The following is a 19,715-nucleotide window of genomic DNA, read 5'->3' as shown; positions in this document are numbered from 1 at the left end:
TATATTGCTTATTGGGTGCGGCGCGTGCCAAACGCCACGCCATCCATTCTGTCAGCTCCCTTTTCCAATCCTTGCTTGCCCAAGTTTTATGGCCTCCATATGGACCTAACAATGCCTGCAATTTATGTTGATTTGCGTGTCGGGGCACTCGTAGTCTTTAATTGCAGTCTTCAAGTGGCCCGAGCACAGTCGCGCCGTGGCCCGGGTCATAATTAATGAGGCCATCAGAAATCTAAGGCGGGAAGAGTCCCAGAGAAGTGTCTGGGCACACTGGCAACGAGTCGTTCTGTCTGTCGTTCCATGTCGCTTTAGACAGGTCATAAGATTTCATTCTCTTGTCGCTTTCTTTGTCAGTGTATTTTCTAGTCTGATTTATCTATGGGCCAGTTCCCTTCTAATGAGCATTGTTCGGCCCTTGGCTTTGTCTCTTTTTCTCTTTCATCATCGCTTCCCTCTGGGGACTTTTTTTCGAGGGCGTCAAACACTTTCGCTTTTAATTACCGCATGGCGCTCGCAAAATTAATGTTTGCTGTCATGTTTGCCCAGCAAATAAAAAATGAACGTCCAGAGTACTTAGCACGGATGACAAATGCTCGAGGGCATGGATACTCGCACACATACTCGCACTCGTACTCGAAGGACGAGAAGGAGAGTCTCTCGTTTCCACAGAGCGGACAGTTTATTAAGTTTAGGCACCGGAAGGTTCCCTCCACAAACCACCAAACCAGCAGAAATAAAAAGGGCGCCCCATTCGAATCCTTTGTGCCCGGTGGGCCACTTTATTAAAATCCAACCTAATGCTCGAGCAAATTAATTTTCTTTGCCAAGTAAACATATAATCTCTTCTCATCTACCAAATAGTTTCGAGATGGGGGTCCAGATGACTGGACAGCTGTCAGTGAACAGGGGAAACCAGATGGAATTACTCGTAAAATAAAAGAATGGAATCAAAAGGAGGCATTTCCTTTTGCTTTTGCTGTGGCCTCTGCCTTTTCCCTTTTGTATTATGGCAGAGTATTATTTTAATAAAGCAAAAATGTGAGTGTGACATTTCACCTTTTTGTTGTCTTTTTGTCTTCTCCTGGAATGCCTCTCTCGATTTGACCTGAACCACTTGATAAGGGTCATTCCATCTTAAAGCTGGCTCCCAACCAAACCAAAGCAAGCCAAAGTAAACCAGAAAAATTGAAAGAAAACTGAAACCAAAACCAAAACCGAAGAGCAACGGCTGAATGGCTCCGACTGGGGCTCTGGCACTGGTTCTGGCTATGACTGTGACTGTGACTGTGGCTGAGGCAAAAGCATTTCATTAAAAACTTCCAGGCTATTAAGCAAAACTTTGCGCAGCATTTTGCCAAAACTGTGTGATAAGTATCTGAACAAAATGCAAAGCTGCCAAAGGACGCAGAACGATGACGAAAACCAAGACGGCGACGGCGATGACGACGACAGCTGATGAAAATCGCGCGCGGGCGCGCTTTCTACAACAAATCACAATTTTCGCCGCAAATTGCTGTCGGGGAAAAGAAGTTCAAACATTTGTCCAAAGAGCCCGGCAAAGGACGGACCTGGTGCGGGTCCGGGTCCGGGTCCGGGTGAGGCGTTGTTCAACAACAATTGAATTGCAGTTGCTGGCCGTGCCTGGCGTGACAAGAGTGCAAGAAGTGCCAAAGGGAAGCCGAGGGCAGACCAGCGGGGATTACGGAATTGTTGGGTTGTGGAATTGTGGGATTGGAAGTGGTGCTAACCGAAACCGCGTCAAATGCGTGATTCAAAGCGGCGACAGCTACATCCACAGAGTCATGGAGGAAAATAAAGCAAGCCAAGAAGGCTAAGACGAATTAGGGATACATTTCTGTCATCCATGGAGAATCATGGCTACATTTATACCAGTAATAAGCCTTTTTTAATTCATTGGAACTAACAAATGATTGTCAGCAACTGTTATTGTGGTTACAACAATCCCTTACAGCTCTAACATACTATTATAAGCATTTGGATGGATCTTAGATAAATATGTATGGTATGGTAGCATATTTGAAAACCGAAACCTTTAAATATTATGTAATATTCAGAGACTACCGAAGCTGCGAAGAACCACGAAGAACAACACCTCCACCACTTTATGTCCCCGACCAACTCAATGAAAACTCTGATATACCCTTCTCGGGATATGCCAAATAGCACAAAACAATGACTCCACTCCACTTTCTTTGGCTTGGAGTTTGCTGCGTCAATGAACTTCCGTTCCACTGGGTGTTTCTGGTGCTGCTGCCGGCAGAAAGGAGTTCTCCTTTTGGGCTGTTTGTGTTTGTTCTATAAATTTTCAGGCAATTTGCAGAAGCCACGAGAGCCGATGCTTGGCTAATGTAGCACATGATTTATAATATTTCGAATGACAGCAGCTCCTGGCCAAAAAGATCTCTGCTCTTACGGAAAGCGTAAAAAGGATTTCTGGGCATGTTCTTGGCCAAAAACTTTCTGCGAGGGGTTTCGGCCTCGGCCTCGGCCTCGTCTTCGTCCTCGACCGGGTTCTTGGTTTTCATTTGCCGTCTGACTGCCAGTAAATATATGCTAAATAGGCTTTTTGACATTCTACCTGTTTCCCTGTTTGTCTGCTTGTCTGTCTGTCTCTCCGTCTGGGTCCTGGCTGAGGTGGGTCTGAAGATAGGTCTCAGGATGAGGCCCAGAGGCTGGGGCCGCGGCTAATGCCGGCCAGCTGGAGGGAAGGACTGGTGCCAGGCGTGTGGTATATCCAGTTACATTTCATTAAATTTTATTTTTACGTGCCGTCTGCTCTGTCCTCCTGCCTCCTGCCTCCTGCCACCTGCCTTGTGGCATTTTCGGGCCATTGTGTGCGTCGTGTGCGTGTCCTTAAGCGGAAACTTCGACAGGAAACACCTGATTCGTAAAATATTGAAAAAGTTTTCTTATTTTTTCCCCTCTTTGATTCCTCGAGCTCAGCTCTTTTGGGAGGCTGTTGTCTGTTGCCCTTCTGCTGCTTTGGGTACAGTCGTACTTTCATTGAATTTGTGCGAAAGTTCAGCTGGATCTGCATAGAATCGAGCAACTGGCTTACCACACTCACCATCGTGGGTCTACAGCTTGATCTATGATCAGTCCACGAGCTCAGGGAAAGCTCGCAAAGGTTCCAATTCCAAGTATTCCAAGCGTTTGTCAGAGCATCTGGATTTCCTCGAGACTCGATTACCGCCTTCTTTTATAAGCCAAAAGTTGCTGTTTGTGCTGTTGTTGATGTGAAATTATTGCAAAATAAATGCAAATTGAATTTCTCATGCATAATTTGCTTAGAACTTGGGCAAGAGAAACATGAACCCCAAAGTTACAGCCTGACGCGATTCGATGCCAACTTTGATGTATCTTGTGGGTGTTTCCTGCCTCTTGTTCCTTCCATTGGGGAGGATGGAAATGTGTTTTGAATTTTAATGCGACGTGTGTGCAATGATGCGTTTCTAATCGAATGGGAAATGGTCCGAATAGTCCGTTAGGACTGTGACAATGGTCTCACCCTGGCCGCAATCGATGGTGTCATCGAGGGTCTAATTGGAGGAGACCCAAAGCGGACTTCATTAGCTCCTCCCAGTGATCATCCACTCGAAGATGGAACCTCACGTGTGTGTACTTGTATTTCAGCACGTTTCTCATATTTATTTTGATTAATGTCCACTTATCCACTTGCCACCAGCAATTTCAATCGTCCTCAACTTGGACTATTCCACGGAGCTGCACGTGCTGCCCAAAAAACCAAGCAGAGAATCCCAAGGATGAAGTTGAACAGAGGAGAGCGCAGGAATTGTCTATTGGCCAGTTGGCAGAGACAGCAATTGATGTGCCGCACACTTTTCACGACCTTTGCACCTGGCCCAACGCCCAGCGCTTAAGGCCCAAGACCCAAGCCCCACGGCCCATAGTCCTCGGACCACGTAGATATCTCAACCTTGCCATCTGACCCAGTCTTCTCCTGACTTCAGTGCTAGTCCCAGCTTCAGTTCCTGCCCTGCCCTGGCATCAGTTGCACTGAGCTGTGTACGTGTTCGCACTTGGTCCGCACGTGACTACTAAAGCCAAATTTATTGAATATTTGCCATTGGCCATTTGATTTCTTATTAACATGAGGGCCCTGAGGCCAGACAGGGACAGATACACAGAGACTGAGATAGAGATAGAGATGGAGCCAGAGCTACAGCCACAGCCATGGCCAGATACGTAGTCTTGGCCAGAGCTTTAATCCCTGCTGCGTATGCTAATTTAAAGTCCACCAGCCATGCGGGAAAACAAGCTGCGAAAGCTACTTACATAATTAAATAGAGCTACTATGCGGCACCCACACACTCACCCGCTCACACACGGCAGCCCAGAGCCGGCTCTGTGCGGGATTTGAGCGCTGGGGCGCGCCAGAGCATTTGGCATTTATCTCTCATCATATGCGGCTCCTCCTGGTTATGCTCGTTGGCGACCTTTAACAGTCAAGCCGTAGCGCCAGCGCCAGATACACTAGTCCCCAAGCCCCAGTCCGTCAGTCATCCCACAGTGACTCCGTCACCCAAAAGGCAAAGTGAAACATGTAAGGCCCTTCCAACCTACCTATACCCTTCTTGTGAAAATCGAACTAAACCTTCAGGTTTTACTTTACAAGCAAGTGGTCAAAAAGTCTGCAGCTGAAACCTGAAGGTTTGGTTCGTTTTTCGCTAAATTATCCTGCAAGCAGTGCGGCGTTTAATTGCCAGTTTTACGTTTTGTGCCCGTATGTCCGCCCAACAAAACAAAAAAGTGTAGATTATCTCCAATTAGCCACTAAATATCTTTTTTGACTTTCAGACTCATTTTTTGAAGGGAATCAGGGGCCACATCAAAGGCTATAGTGCACGAATAACTAAAAGAATGCCATAGAGGAGATTACGGCGGATTCCAGTGAAATCAAAGTTCCCTTCATAACTGACATGCCACACTTTTTCGCACTTTATGACATAGAGGGCATGGAAAACACTCGCTCGCAAACTGGCAACTGCAACTACAACTCTTTAGTTGCTGGAATATACATACGTACATGCATGAACCCGTCACGTATATAAATATAAAGTTTGAAATAGTTTATACATGCATATGTACATATGTATATTTATGTGATTTTTCATGTTTTTATATGGCGAACGAAAAATGTTTATGCAGCGTTGCACACGCAGACGACATTTGAGGATGACACTTCCGTGTTATCTGCACCTATGGAACTGGGTTAATGTGGCAACTGACGGCGAGAACAGCAAAGTTTGTTGAATGCTCGTACTCATGGTGTGGCCCCAAAATTTCGCCACTAATGTCCTCGAACTCTGTGGTGCCCGCTCCTCTAGTTCTAGGCCCCGGTTCGTCTGAGAGTGCGGCCCACTCTGGCATTTGATGTGTTAATCATGCGTGAAATTAATTCGTTCCACAATGTCTCATTAGTCTGCATTAACTGGAGCGGCCAAGCGGTCAGGCCAACAAGGACACAGCTCAGCCGAGGACACAGAACATGGCCAGGGCCACACACACACTCATACTCGTACTATTCGTACTCGTAGTCCTGGCTCATATATTATTAAGTTAATCCCAAGCCATCGTCTCTCCATCGTCGCTCTCGGTGCGCTCAAGTGCTTAAAATTAAATAATTAATTAAACTTCAGTCTCAGAGCGGCACGACGACTACTGAATGGGTAGGAAGTCGGCAGTCGGCGGTCGGCAGTCAGCAGTCAGCAGTCAGGAGTCAGCAGTCGGCTCCCCTCCTGTGAAGCTATCTCTCCCCACATACACAGCTATAACTGTATTTGTATCTGTAACTGAAACCGTATTTGTATTTGTATCTGTAACTGCCACCGAATCGCCTTGCTGGCTTGTATCACAATGCCAGTCACATCTGCGCTTAGCAGCTCATGAATATCGTATTAACTTTTACTTTTCGTGCCGCCACTGTGTCTACATGTTTGGTTTTTGGCTTTTCGCTTTTGCCACAGGTTACCAGTTGCGGGATGGGCGTGTCGGGCTCCTACAGAGGGCGAGGGGTGAGAGGTAAGGGGGCAGCCTGTTTCAGGCATCACGGATGCCACGGCGACAGTTAAGCGACAGCTCTAACTCCTGCTCCATCGCCAGACAAAGTCTAAGTTGTCGCTGATGGTTCAATCACAGTCGTCGAGCTTCCTGCATAATGAACAAGTGCAGGTCGCGGTCGCTGACATTCCTGTCGTGGCAATCAGCTTTTGGCTTTCCAATAGCTCTGAACTATTTTTAGAGTACCAGTAGCAAAACATTGCAATTATATGTTATTAATGGTAGCAACTGCCAGTTTTGCTCTGCTAACTTAAACCCCTGATAGACGTTCCAGCTCTCGTCCACCCAATATCAATGGATCGCAACAGAATGTGCTAGTTGTCTTTTAATTGGAAATTAAATACAAATTCTAGATGCTGGATCTAAATTTTTCACAGTCTGCAATATTTTCTTTGATGTCCTCCCTTAGTTCATCTAGCTTCTTTCCAAAGGACTCTAGTCTGTCTTCCAGCTCGTCTTGGGCGCGAAAAATGTCTTCCAACAGTTTCTTTGCATCGTCAATCGACGTCTCATAGGTGACAATGGATTCCTGATCTGCCTCCATGTTGGTAATGTCTTCGAAGACTCCGTTATTTGAATATGTTTCAGATGATGATGATGACAATAACATTAGGTCAGATATGTCTGCCAGATTTACGTGACCTTCAGCGACAGCTTCGGAGCTGTCGGAGCTGACCTCAAAATCTGATATCTCGAATGAACTTGTGTACGGCGATTCGAAGATGTCCTGGCCGCTCTCCACTGGCGATCCTTCATCGGATTGGACCTCGACTTCGCGCCCTTCGTTGATGACCTCGTCCAATGCTGCATCTAGAGCATCCTGGAATTCGAGTTCAGCTCCGTCCACATTGGGCACTGGGAAGTGGAATGCCGGCTCTTCGTCGTAGTCCAGCTCGTCCTCGAACCATTCAGCAGGGATATCAAACGACGGCATCTTCAGTCAACAAAAGTTCGTCACAATTTGTAGATCAATCTAACTCAATTCGGTTGGATTATCGAAAAATATTAAAAAAATTTTACTTACTTTGATACTGGCGAATGTTTTGCCTCTCAGCAGGATTAAATATTGTTCTAGATTTCTACTGACACCTAAAGCACGGCATACCTAGATTCACCCAAGTGAACAATTTGTTTAGTTCTAGGCAGAACGGGCACACTGGATCGAATCTCCCAACCCACCACGATGGAGTTTTATGTTTATATTTAGCTTTAGTATTCGTATTTTCGTATCTTGAAATTCTACCATCTACCTATTTTGAAATTCTTCTTAATAAAATCAAGCGATAGAATTGACCTGGGATGCATACATAATTACATATTTATGTCGGGAAAATCCGCTTTGCAACCAAAGTAAGGTTATTATAGTTTGGTTTATTCTAAGTAAGAAGCTTTTGGCTAAACCGATTGTACAGTCTTTTTACAGCTAGAGACAACGACGGAGGAAATACAGTGGGTGGACAGGGGACAGGGGACAGGGGACAGGGGACACACCTGCTGTGGTCTCAATTTTATGACCAGCCTCCTTCTTCTCTGCCCAATTTCCGAAGTGTAAAACAAAGAAAGAAGATGATTTATGCGCTCGCTAAAAACTTTGCGGTTTGCTCATACTTTTTCCCGCTCTCTTTTTTCCAGCCGCCGTTGTCTTTCGGGAGTGGGCGTGACCAAGTGCAGCTGGAGCAGGACCAAGGATCAACGCTGAGCGGTGTGGGAGCAATCTCTATAAAAGCGCAGCCAGTACGAGTACTTCACACGCCACACGCCGCATTCCATACACCACACTCCATACTCTAAATTCCATAAGAGGGAACTCCGCTGCGTACTCATGGCCATGCCACATACAACATCCCAATTATGAAGTTGGACCGCCTTCCTGTTGGATTGTGTGTTGAGTGTGGGGTCTCGGGGCAATGTGAGTATGGAGTCTGGCTTCTGGGATCTGTGGGGTAGGGAGTTTTGGCAAATGCTGCCTGCAGGTCACGTAGCGCAAATAATGAACTTGGGTCTGGTGACTGCAACCGAACGCCAACGCTGGAGACCGTCCACCATCCCAGCATCCCAGCAAGTATCGGAGCATCGGGAAGCCAGCATCTGGCGCAGTTTGTTTTGGCCAGCAATGGGCTGAAGGCCCAAAGGAGGTGGATACAGGGATACTCGTACTCTCAGCGATGGTTAAACGCCCGCTTTAATGCCAACAACGATGGACCATTGGAAATGATTACGGGTTACTGATTACTGCTCGGGGGTGGGGTAGAGTCGTTGAGGTTGGGACTAGGATTCCGATTGCGATGCGGATGCGGATGAGGATGGGGAAAGGGATGGCGATGGGTATTGATGGAGGCACACAATAATCGGAGAATCGACTGGATTGAGGATAAATCTACTGAGAATTTTTGGGGATTAGGGATAAGTATCATGGGTAAGTGGGAGAGGATGTGCCAGAAGAAAATGGAAAGCTCAGCAAGACATAACAATTAGCTTTGGTCAGTGCTGATTGTTTCAAATCTGTAAGCTCTAGTTGATTTAATAAAGTTTTTTGTTTTCCGTTTTAAAGAAGGTGGATTTTTGGTATTTGGTATTAGATCTGCTATTCCATGTTAGTATGTTGAGCTGTTCTTTCGTTCTTTCACGACCTCAATACCATATCACAGCCCTGAAGCACACCCAAAAGCCACCATAGAAGTAGAAGGGAAGTAAGTCTGATGCCCATTCCTGACATCAAGTATCATATCATTCGCGCCACAGCAATCAGCTACAGCAGGCACTTTATGGCCCGCTTCTGAACTCCCCGATCAGGGGCATTATTGGCCATCAAAATCACCAAACTGTCATTAGTGCGGACATCAGTGAATGCCACATATTCAATTTGCTCCCATATTGATTGACTAATTGAGCAATCTTGATAATTTGACTGACTGACTGACTAACCCGACCCCGCTCGCTCACCCACAGACCCCGTTGTACCGTTGACCATTCATAATTCAGCAAAATTATACACACGCCACGAGTATATGCAGGTTTCAATCAACAAATTAACCTCAAGAATTGACCGCAATATTTGTTTAGACTGTTTGTGCGTGTGTACGATGTTCGATGTTCATTATGGCCAGGCCGAGGGGACTGGGTGGGCAATGAGCGTGCGTGCCCAGTGGCAGGCCAATGGTCGGCCAACCAATTGACGAAATCAAAATGCTTAATTAATAGATTAAAACTGAATTATGTTGGCCAACTCCACTGCTCTACAGCTCCATAGCTCCACCTCTTCGGCACGCTCTTGGCCCTGTCAATCTATCAGTCATTCAATTGAAACGTAAATAATAATTTTGGATATTGGAACAAAGTTACCAGCTACAGCTACGAACACTACTCGAACTATTCAAATCAAATGAAGTCGGACCCACACACACGTATAGATAGCGGGAGGAGGGAGCGGAGGGGGAGTGACTATGAATATAATTACAGGCAATTGTTGCCACTGAATTGAAGTTGGTGCAGTGGGCTCTGCACATAGGCAGCACTCTCCGCCACTACTCCGCTCCCTAATAACATGCCGACCACAATGTAATGGCAGGCAGCAAAGTGCTCTTCAAGTGCTCGCATTGCTGCCTGGGAAATGCTAAATGGAAATTGAGTGTTCCATTGCTGTATTTCTCTCCACCTCCACCTCAACCTCCAGCTCCATCTCTGTCTTCTTCTATAAGTTGATATTCCAGTCAACGAATCTTAATTAAAATACACATATTCATCATTTGACTCAACTTTGGAATCGATAAAACAGTGCCTGTAGCATTGGTTCAACGCATACGAAGATGAAGTCTCTGTTTACATACTATACTTCTTCTCTAAAGGAATCATACAATTTTATTTAGAGTTCTTTTTAATGGTAAATCACGATTTACAAAGACACAATTCTGGGGTATTAAAATATTTCCTTCTTCCTTTGATTTTCTTTTACTCAGCTAAATTCGATAGCAACATTATTAAATGTTATTTTAATGGCTGAACGGATATATAGTACATATATGTATGCGATAGCAATCCCCTCAACATCTATCAATAGACACCCACGTGCTCCGTTCATATTTGGGTAATTAGCAAATGTTTGTAGTGGAAATCAAACGAATGGGAGAGAAGCTTGGATTGGGGATAATTTCCACAGATATGTATGTACATATATCAAACCAAATAAATGTCAGAGCAATCAGCTTGTGTGTGTGTGTGTACAAACAGTGGACTGGTTCTGGTGGAGTGAGTTCTTTTTTGGCAGATGGATAGTTGATGGCCTCCGGCTATGCGAACTACAATCACGCCAATAAATATGCAACATGAAATTGCACACACATAAACAAACAGCGAGAGGGCAGAGAGGAATGTGTGTCTGTATGTGAGGCAATTTTGCATTCCTAATGCGACAAGCCAAAAAAGAATTCATAACAAATTTACAAAAATACATAACGACACATAAATAAAATCCCCAAGCAGCTATGAGTACCTACCTCCGTTCCTTCCCTCCTCTGTCACCGCAAAAATGTCAAAAATATTCTATATACATATAGAAATATATACACAGTGGAAAAAGAGTATCGTTTGTGGAGGTTTTTTAAGTTTAACCGAAATTGTATCTTTATAAATCCATTTAAATAGTCGATATTAACTGTTCTACGTCGAAAACAATAGATATATTGTTTCAAAAATATCCATTGATGAATTGGATATATATATCAAATTATTTTATAATCAATTATGTTACATTGTTATTCAACGGAATTGAAAATTCGGAATTAAATTATTTCAATATTCGTATTGAATATCCATTGGGTGTACAATTTATTTAAATGGCTTTGTTTTCTCTGAGTGTATATACAAATTCATATGTACATATTTAGGAAGAAAAACAACGCGCGTTACGGCTGTCCAAGTTATGCACGGATGACTACGAGGGGGCAAGGGCCAGGATGAGGAGCTGGGCTTGGATGTGGCCCCTCCCGGCACAAATCAATTGGATTAGAAAATTGTCAACGACAATGTCATCGGGGAAGAGGAAGAGGTAGGGGTAGGGGTGGTGCGGTGAGGAGTGGCAGAGTGGCGGCGTGGAGTGCTGTTTGTGTGGCGCTGGAGGCAAGGACGCCGGCAAGACGACGCTGAAAATGTTGCAGCTTACATTGATAAATTATGGATAAAAGCGACAAGCAGCCAGCTACAACGATAACAAATCGAATAAATATTTATGAAACTAATGAAATGACATCAGCGGGATTTGCTACCCACATATCGGAGTATCTGTGTATCTGTGTATTTTTGTATCTTTGTGTTCTTGTATCGGAGTAACTTGGTATCGCTGGCGGTGCTCGTTTATGTTAATCTGTGTGCGTTTTGAGGGCGGAATGTGTGAATAGGACGCACCTTAAGGACGAAACAGGATCATAATCACAATGATAGGCACTGAGACGATGATATTTTGATGATGGAGATGATGAAGTTCCCTCATATACGACTACGTACGACTAGGAAAACCTTTTAGAATGTTAATAACTTCTGAGAGTTTCCCCACCCCGCATTCCGAGGAAAAGGCTACGGAAAAGGAAAAAGCCAACCATGATGTAATATCTTCGCTGGCTGAAGGAATATTTTTATTGCTCTTGTTTCTCCGGCTCGAGGAGTCGTTAAAAACACAAGCCATGACAAGGCACGAAAAATGTTTTCTTTCCTGGTGCCCAAAAGTTTCAGCCACAGAAAAAGGATTAAATTTTTGGGGGAAGCTCGGTTTATTGGGATAATTAAAATATGAATAGGCACGCACTAGTGCGACAAAGACAGGGACTTTGATAGACAGACATACAGAGCGAGAGAGAGAGAGAGAGACACACAGGAGAGAAAGAGAGGGAAATGGCTGGCGTGACATTTCTATTATTTACTTATCATAATTGAATATTTTTGTTGTGCATTGCAAATTGCATTCTTTGCCCCCAAACAATTCAATGCCCTTTGTTTCCTAATTGAAATTTATTGAATTTTTTCCACTCATCGTTTATTTGTGTCTGTGTGTTTCTGACTATCAGAGTGTGTGCCGCTAAAAGCGCTTTAATTAATTAATTTGGCTGCGTTTTAATGTTAACTAAACACGCAAAATCGTTTCGCAACCTCAAAAGGCCATCAAGTCGGCAGCAGAAAGCAGCGGAGCAGAAACGGGGAAAATCAAAGCACAAATGAAATAGAATGTTGGCAATCGAAACCCTTTATCCACTCACGTTCTGGAGTGGGTGGTCGATTTTTTTTGGGGTATGGCTCGGATACCCAATCGAAGGATTGGTAATATATCCTCTATTTCATACATGAAAGGGATTGCCCGCGAAGGCATAGTATCGAATCTCCCTGTGCTATGAATCAAAATCAACGGTAAATCTTTCCTCTATATAAACCTGAAATCGAGGATTGTTATAAACTCCCCCAATTGACACAGTTCATCTGCTTTATAGATATTCTTTCACGGTTTTTCTTTTCTTCAGATCCCCTGCTTTTCAATGGGGAGAACCGGTTCTGAGTTTCCTTTCTTATTCCCCATAAACTATCGTATTCAATGGATTGATCCTTTTCTTGATGCCTCATAGCCCATCACTCCTCCATCGCAGTGGGTTCTCCCATGTTTCGGAACAAAATTGATGAGGCAGGCGTTAGCGTTGGCTGCCCTTTTTTGTACCCCTGCCCTGGTGCCAGTGCAATAAACATTTAACAGCGTCAACATGACAAAGGATGTCGTGCCTGGGCAATGCAGGACTCTGACTCTGGGTCACTTTCTGACCGCAAAAAAACGGAACGGCACAGGGCTCGAGCGGTGCGATTTGGGGGTCGAGTCGAGTCGAGTCGAGTCAATGAGCCATGAGGAGCAAATCGATTGCTCGAGTGCAAGCCGCAAACGAATTTAAGACGAGACCAAATACCCTAAGCAGCCTAATGTGGTTGAGGTTGAGAGGTTCTCCCAAACCAGTGCAAAACTGGGGGAGGCTTAGGGTACGAGCACCATGTTGCAAATCAATTTTGTAGGACGCTTGACAGTTGCCGGGGCTGGGAGAGATAGGTGAGCCGGCAGCCTAAATAGGGATTATGGGCTGCTGAGGATGGGAGCGGAACCCTGCGTCAAGTCAAGTCAGCCATCCATCAAAAGCATTTGGCGCCCGAAGCGTTAATCGTTGTCAAAACCTGATAAAGACTGATTGAGTGCTTAATGGCGTCGCCGAGCACAGCATCGAGTGCTGAAGATATTGATGAAGACGTTAAACGGCAATGGGGACGTTGTATGATAATCAAGTCGATGTCCCCGCAAATAGAAAAGTAAATCTGGGGAAAATGAAGTGCGCGGCCGAGGGCCAGTCACATTGACATCGGCATTGGCATGGCTCTAGATATACGAGAAGATGCGGAAATGGGCGCAGACTGGAGAAGGAGGAGGCCTACACGGCCGAGGTAGGTCGACGACGCTGATGAAGATTGAGCAGTTTTCTTAGAGGATGTCCTTTCGAGTTCCTTCCAGATTTACTTTGAGCACGAAAATCTTTGCTTTTTAAAGCCAAATATTTGCTATTTATGTGCAGCGGAGGGAAGGGGGTCCTCCTGAGGACCAGTGGCACACCCAGCAGAAAAGGAATATCGGACTCTTCCCCTGAGCATCACTCTCTCTGATACGCTGTATTTCTCCCAACCCATGGGTAGTCCCCTTGGTCGAGTATTCGCCCCACGAGCCTGCCAACTTGTTTTTGGCTTTTCCCGTGTTTTCCATTTGTGGAAAGGGAGAGGGGTGGTTTGGGGGGGGATGGTTTTCAATTGCAGCAATGGGAGATGCATTTGCATATGGCTCTGTGGACTGCATTAGAGAATGGCTGCCATGTGTACTTGGTGTTGGTGTTGGTGTTGGCGTTAGCGCGTATGTTTGATCGTATGAGTGAGTGTTTGAGAGTGTGTTTGTATTGGGTGTGTGCGTGTGTGTGAGTTGGCTGCCTTAAGCGGCTGCTGGTGAAGCGCTCCAGCACTTGGCACTCGGCACATGGCAGATGCGGAATTTGCCCTGCTGTTTACGGAGCAGCAAAAGATGGAAAAATGTGCGAGCGCAAATAAAAACGTGCTCCACACACACTCATAAGCACACAGAAACATGAACAAACATGCGCACACTGGCATGGAGTACTTTTTAAACAACAAACAGAAATTGTTTAAAAAGAAAACCATGTTTTGGAGAGGGTTTTGGACCAATATAGCTTTAAAAATAAACGGGGTTTGCCTAAATTACGAATGCAGTTGTAATGCAAACTATAAGAATGTCTTTGAAACGCACGGCTAAAACACTGTATTTCCAATAATTTGTTTTGGCCACGAGTGGGAATCCATTGTGGATTGCGTACTTCTAACTTCTGACTTCTGCTTGTGAATAGGACATTCAATTGTTATAAATCTATTTGCAATATGTAATTTTATCTGTTACATATGACACATATGTACATAGATCGTACGAGTATTATGATTGGTTAATTGGTTTTCGATTAGTACAATTACCGGTCCTGTAATGGTTTCACTTAATTCTTATTTGAGCTTTTAGAAATTCGGGTCGCCTCCCGATCTCCTTGGTGGCTCTGTTTTATAGATTTTTGTGGGGGTAAAGGGACGTCTGAATTCACACGCACTTAGCTCAGTCCAGGGTTGGGGGATTGGAGTAGTAGTGTATGACAGTTAATGGTAGGAGGGATGTGGAAAATGGCCGGAATGACAATTAAATATCGAAGAATGCTTTTATTGTGGAGCTTTAATGGGTTAAGATGGGAAGATTTCAAGTCGCAGCTGCAGCAAATTATGGATGGATGTAAAAGGAAGACGCTTAAATGTTAAAATGTTTCGTTACCAAATAGTTTTGATTGATAGGACTACTTTAAAAGAAGCTACTAAGACTTCTGTAAATAGTGGCACTTGGTAGGCCATGCTTTCAGGAATACAGCTCTCAGTGAAAGTACCGACTGAGTTTTTATCATAAACAATTTGTTTTCTCAAGTGAGTAGACGTCTCGTTTTTCAATATTTTTATTTTTTTAAAATTTTTTTTATTTATTTTTTTTAACATTTTTTCATACGGCTCTACCGATATTAATTTTAGAATTAAAACTACTAGGGAGCACAAACGCCCTGAGAGAAATGCCACCATTTATACGCGACGACAAGCCATTGGCCTGGGACAAGGAGGACCAGGACCAAAACCAGGACCAGGACCAAAACCAGGACCAGAACCAGAACCAGGACCACGACCACGACCAGGACCTCCACCAGAACGAAGAACCAATCGTAGAGAACGATGAGTTGAGTGATAGTGAACTATATAGGACCCTGTTTCAAGTCAGAACCACTGTGGAGCAAAATCGTGCAGATGCGGAGCGTGCCGGACTAAATATGGAGAGCTTCCATCAACGCCTTGAAGCTTATTCGGACCTCCTTATCGAGTTTACAAATGCCGTCAACAGGAAGCTCGCCCTCAACCGTCAGGGACACACCGCTGAGACTGCCATGGATCACAGTGCCGTTAGCCAGCAGATCCATCGCCTGTTCCGTGAGATCAGCGAATATTTTGACAACTACATGAGAGAATAAATAAAATCGATGGTCTGGTTAAAAATATTGTTTTTAATGTTGCACACATGTATGCACTTTCGGCTTCCTTAATTAATTACGGACTAAATTACGGAAGACGGGTCATTCTATAGAGCACTTCCGATAGATAGGTTTTAGGCAGTACTGACTATTCTTCGATGTACCAATGCACTTAGGATTATTTCTTATACTCCTGTAAATTATCATAGAATGCGGGGCTCTGATGCAAGTATAGTTCATGCTTCCTTCCGTATGGCCCCGCCACTCTTTGATATTCGCAAGGTGTCTTCTCTCTGTTCTCCACGCTCCGCACCTGTCTGTCTATTAGCATTAGATATCCGGAAAGGTTCTAGTTGCAGATTGCAGATTGTGCTCGAATGAAAAACTGAACCTGCGTTTTTCACACCCGGAAAGGGTGATGTAAAAAGAAAACGCTTAAATGTTAAAACACCAAAAATCTTTGGACCTTCAGATCTTCAGGCTTTTAAAAGGAATCGATAACATCTTTAAAAGGTAATTCTTATTATACGAGCAAAGCAAGCAACATCGTTTCGTTACCAAATAGTTTTGATTGATAGGACTACTTTCGAAGAAGCTACTGAGACTTCTGTAAATAGTGGCACTTGGTAGGCCATGCTTTCAGGAATACAGCTCTCAGTGAAAGTACCGACTGAGTTTTTATCATTAACAATTTGTTTTCTCAAGTGAGTAGACGTCTCGTTTTTCAATATTTTTTTTTTTTTTTATTTTTTTTTTTTAATTTTTTTATTTTTTTTTAACATTTTTTCATACGGCTCTACCGATATTAATTTTAGAATTAAAACTACTAGGGAGCACAAACGCCCTGAGAGAAATGCCACCATTTATACGCGACGACAAGCCATTGGCCTGGGACAAGGAGGACCAGGACCAAAACCAGGACCAAAACCAGGACCAGGACCAAAACCAGGACCAAAACCAGGACCAAAACCAGGACCAGAACCAGAACCAGGACCACGACCACGACCAGGACCTCCACCAGAACGAAGAACCAATCGTAGAGAACGATGAGTTGAGTGATAGTGAACTGTATAGGGCCCTGTTTCAAGTCAGAACCACTGTGGAGCAAAATCGTGCAGATGCGGAGCGTGCCGGACTAAATATGGAGAACTTCCATCAACGCCTTGAAGGTTATTTGGACCTCCTTATCGAGTTTACAAATGCCGTCAACAGGAAGCTCGCCCTCAACCGGCAGGGACACAACGCTGAGACTGCCATGGATCACAGTGCCGTTAGCCAGGAGATCCATCGCCTGTTCCGTGAGATCAGCGAATATTTTGACAACTACATGAGAGAATAAATAAAATCGATGATAATAAATAAATCGACAACTACATGAGAGAATAAATAAAATCGATGGTCTGGTTAAAAATATTGTTTTTAATGTTGCACACATGTATGCACTTTCGGCTTCCTTAATTAATTACGGACTAAATTACGAAAGACGGGACATTCTATAGAGAAGTTCGGATAGATAGGATTTATGCGATACTGACCATTCTTCGATGTACCAATGCACTTAGGATTATTTCTTATACTCCTGTAAATTATCATAGAATTCGGGGCTCTGATGTAAGTATAGTTCATGCTTCTTTCCGTATGGCCACGCCACTCTTTGATATTCACAAGGTGTCTTCTTTCTGGGGTTCTCTCTGTTCTCCACGCTCCCCACCTGTCTGTCCATTAGCATTAGATATCCGGAAAGGTTCTAGTTGCAGATTTCAGATTGTGCTCGAATGAAAAAATGAACGTGCGTTTTTCACACCCGGAAAGGATTCCGAACCAATTCGATTGGTAAAATCAACGGTTCTGTAGTGGTTTCACTTAATTATTAATTGAGCTTTTAGGAACTTGGCTCTCCTCCTGGTCTCCTTGGAGCGATTGTCTTCGTATGAGTCTCTGTTTTATAGATTTATGTGGTGGTAAGGGGACGTCTGAGTGCACACGCACTTAGCTTTCAGAAAAACATCCACACAATCAATTTATGGTAATCAATTTCAATAAGCAATAAACAATCAATATGCCATGTGCATCATGCGTTTGATCCCCGCAGTTCGTTCATCCACCGCCCCCACCTGGACATGGGACCTGCCGCATGGTTTTGTAAAGATGCCTTCACTCCGGGCCCCTTTTGTCTTTAGTTGATGCAGCTCCTGCTGATTTCGAACTCATGGCTGCTACTGCTATTTCTCCTGTTGCTACTGCTGCAGGCTTCGAAATGTTCCATTTTCCACTTAAATGGCTGGCAGCAAGTCAGAAATTTATGCATGTCCAGTTGCTCCTAGCGCTCTGGCACGCCCCCAACTCTCTACCGCCCTTGCATGTGTGCCATCTCCGTCTAATTCTTCCTCTTTCTCGCTCTGACTCTCTATCTATCTATCTCTGTCTCTGTCTCTGTAAGCAGCTATAGCTGCAATCATAGATTTCAAACTGAACAATTCACGTCAACTGCAGTTGAATTTTGAAGAGGAATGGATTGTGTTGGGGGTGGGGGTGGGGTTCTGGGCCTTCTGTAGGGGTTGGACAGGGGGTGGGCCGTGGCAGTGGCTGTTGCTATCGCTTTGACAGTGGAACCGGGTGCAGAGAGTGAGGTCAGTTAAGGGACTGTTCAGTAAGGTGTTGGCACTTTGCACGGTTGCAATCAGGGCGAACACAGCCTCGGTCCCTGCTCAACCCCATTCCCACTTCAATTGTGCTGGAAATCAGAATCGAACGCTGCACTCGAAGTCCGAGATGGGTTTGGTCGGAATCTGGTTGAGGGTCTCGGTCTGGGTGTGGGTTTGCGTTTGGTTTTGGTTGTGGGTGTGGGTGTGGGCGTGGGTGTCGTATGAGTACGGTCTTGGGGGGCATGGCATTGTTCGGGGCGGTTCAGTTTAGTTGGCCAAGGTAAATACATCATTAAACATGTAAGGCAAATGCATTGTCAACAGCAACTGCAGCACTAATCGAGTTCTGTTGTTGTTGTTGTTGTTGCTGTTGTTGGCGTTGGTGTTGGTGTTGTTCGTGTTGATGCTGTTGTTGGTAGATGGGGATCGGGCCAGAATTGGGGACTGCCATTTGGATTGCCATCCCCCGCGTCTCCTACCCCAAAAATCGGTTCGCTTTAGCATTCTCTACGTGCTCAAGTGTGTTCCAACTGTGTACCTCAGTGGGTGTGTGCTGGTGTGCCACTGTTGGTGTACCTGCACTGGTATATGTGACTCCCCGAATTGAAATACCAACTGTGAGAGCAGGTCCCAAGACAAATGCACATTTTGGTACCTTGCATTTGCATCACGGCTCCTCCGCTCCGACCCCATCTTAGGTTCAGCGATTTCTTTCCATTGCTCTCCGTGCTCTCCTGAGTGGCCATTGCATCCACCGCAGGGAGCTGTCCGTCGAATACTCGTGCAATTGTTGCATCACAGGCCCTTGATGGCAATTTTGGTTTTTGTGGCGCCCTGCCCACTCGTGTTTGTTCTGGTATTTTCTCTGGTGTTGGTATTTGTGTTGTCCTCTGGCGTTTGCCAGGAAAGTGGTTTTCATTTAAAGCGGAAATTAAAAAATGTACCGCCATGCAAAATGCGCTGAGCGTATGTGTCTGTCCGTAGAGAAGAAGTGAACAAAATATTGAAAGAAAATAATGAAGCACCAGGGATTAACAATCGTCACGTTGGACTCTCTCATTCTGTCTAGCGCTGTATCACACTGTGTCTGTCTGCCTTTCATCTCGCTCACTCAGCTGCTGCCTATCTCTCTCGCTCGCTCCATGGTGTTTGCTGAGCTCCAGCGAAAGTGTTATCAACACCAATCCACACTCCGCGCCTGAACCAGAAAGAGAACCCACACTGAAAGAATTTTTGTGTATATTACGATCTGCGTAGTTTTGCATTTTCTTCTTCTTCGAAAATTCTTCAAATATTATTAAAAATTAAGAAAAATTGTTTTGATATTCCGAATCATTTCCATTTCAAT

General features: G+C 44.6%; 3 protein-coding genes across 3 annotated transcripts; 2 read left to right on the top strand and 1 right to left on the bottom strand.

Moving 5' to 3' along the window:
• Positions 1 to 6,397: 6,397 nt before the first annotated feature.
• Positions 6,398 to 7,258, bottom strand: LOC6901788 (uncharacterized). Its single transcript, XM_015186630.2, has 2 exons — positions 7,127 to 7,258; positions 6,398 to 7,075 (listed from the first exon to the last, which is right to left on the bottom strand). Exon 2 carries the CDS (start codon positions 7,034 to 7,036, stop codon positions 6,452 to 6,454), a length of 585 nt encoding a protein of 194 aa, XP_015042116.1. The 5' UTR covers positions 7,037 to 7,075; positions 7,127 to 7,258; the 3' UTR covers positions 6,398 to 6,451.
• A 7,798-nt stretch (positions 7,259 to 15,056) lies between these two features.
• Positions 15,057 to 15,734, top strand: LOC117184918 (uncharacterized). The gene is made up of 2 exons (XM_033384108.1): positions 15,057 to 15,132; positions 15,235 to 15,734. Exon 2 carries the CDS (start codon positions 15,273 to 15,275, stop codon positions 15,720 to 15,722), a length of 450 nt encoding a protein of 149 aa, XP_033239999.1. The 5' UTR covers positions 15,057 to 15,132; positions 15,235 to 15,272; the 3' UTR covers positions 15,723 to 15,734.
• A 612-nt stretch (positions 15,735 to 16,346) lies between these two features.
• LOC6901789 (putative uncharacterized protein DDB_G0279653) lies at positions 16,347 to 17,114 on the top strand. Its single transcript, XM_002134423.3, has 2 exons — positions 16,347 to 16,426; positions 16,538 to 17,114. The coding sequence occupies exon 2, from the start codon at positions 16,576 to 16,578 to the stop codon at positions 17,059 to 17,061; it is 486 nt and encodes a 161-aa protein (XP_002134459.3). The 5' UTR covers positions 16,347 to 16,426; positions 16,538 to 16,575; the 3' UTR covers positions 17,062 to 17,114.
• Positions 17,115 to 19,715: the final 2,601 nt, after the last annotated feature.

This window comes from Drosophila pseudoobscura, chromosome X, assembly GCF_009870125.1.
Source record: "Drosophila pseudoobscura strain MV-25-SWS-2005 chromosome X, UCI_Dpse_MV25, whole genome shotgun sequence".
NCBI lineage: Eukaryota > Metazoa > Arthropoda > Insecta > Diptera > Drosophilidae > Drosophila > Drosophila pseudoobscura.
Note: the sequence above shows the minus strand (reverse complement) of the source record. Positions and strands in the feature narration are given on the sequence as shown.

What these genes read in the sequence shown, in the direction of transcription:
- LOC6901788 (XM_015186630.2), bottom strand. Translation starts at nt 7,036, where the DNA reads ATGCCGTCGTTTGATATCCCTGCTGAATGGTTCGAGGACGAGCTGGAC.
- LOC117184918 (XM_033384108.1), top strand. Translation starts at nt 15,273, where the DNA reads ATGCCACCATTTATACGCGACGACAAGCCATTGGCCTGGGACAAGGAG.
- LOC6901789 (XM_002134423.3), top strand. Translation starts at nt 16,576, where the DNA reads ATGCCACCATTTATACGCGACGACAAGCCATTGGCCTGGGACAAGGAG.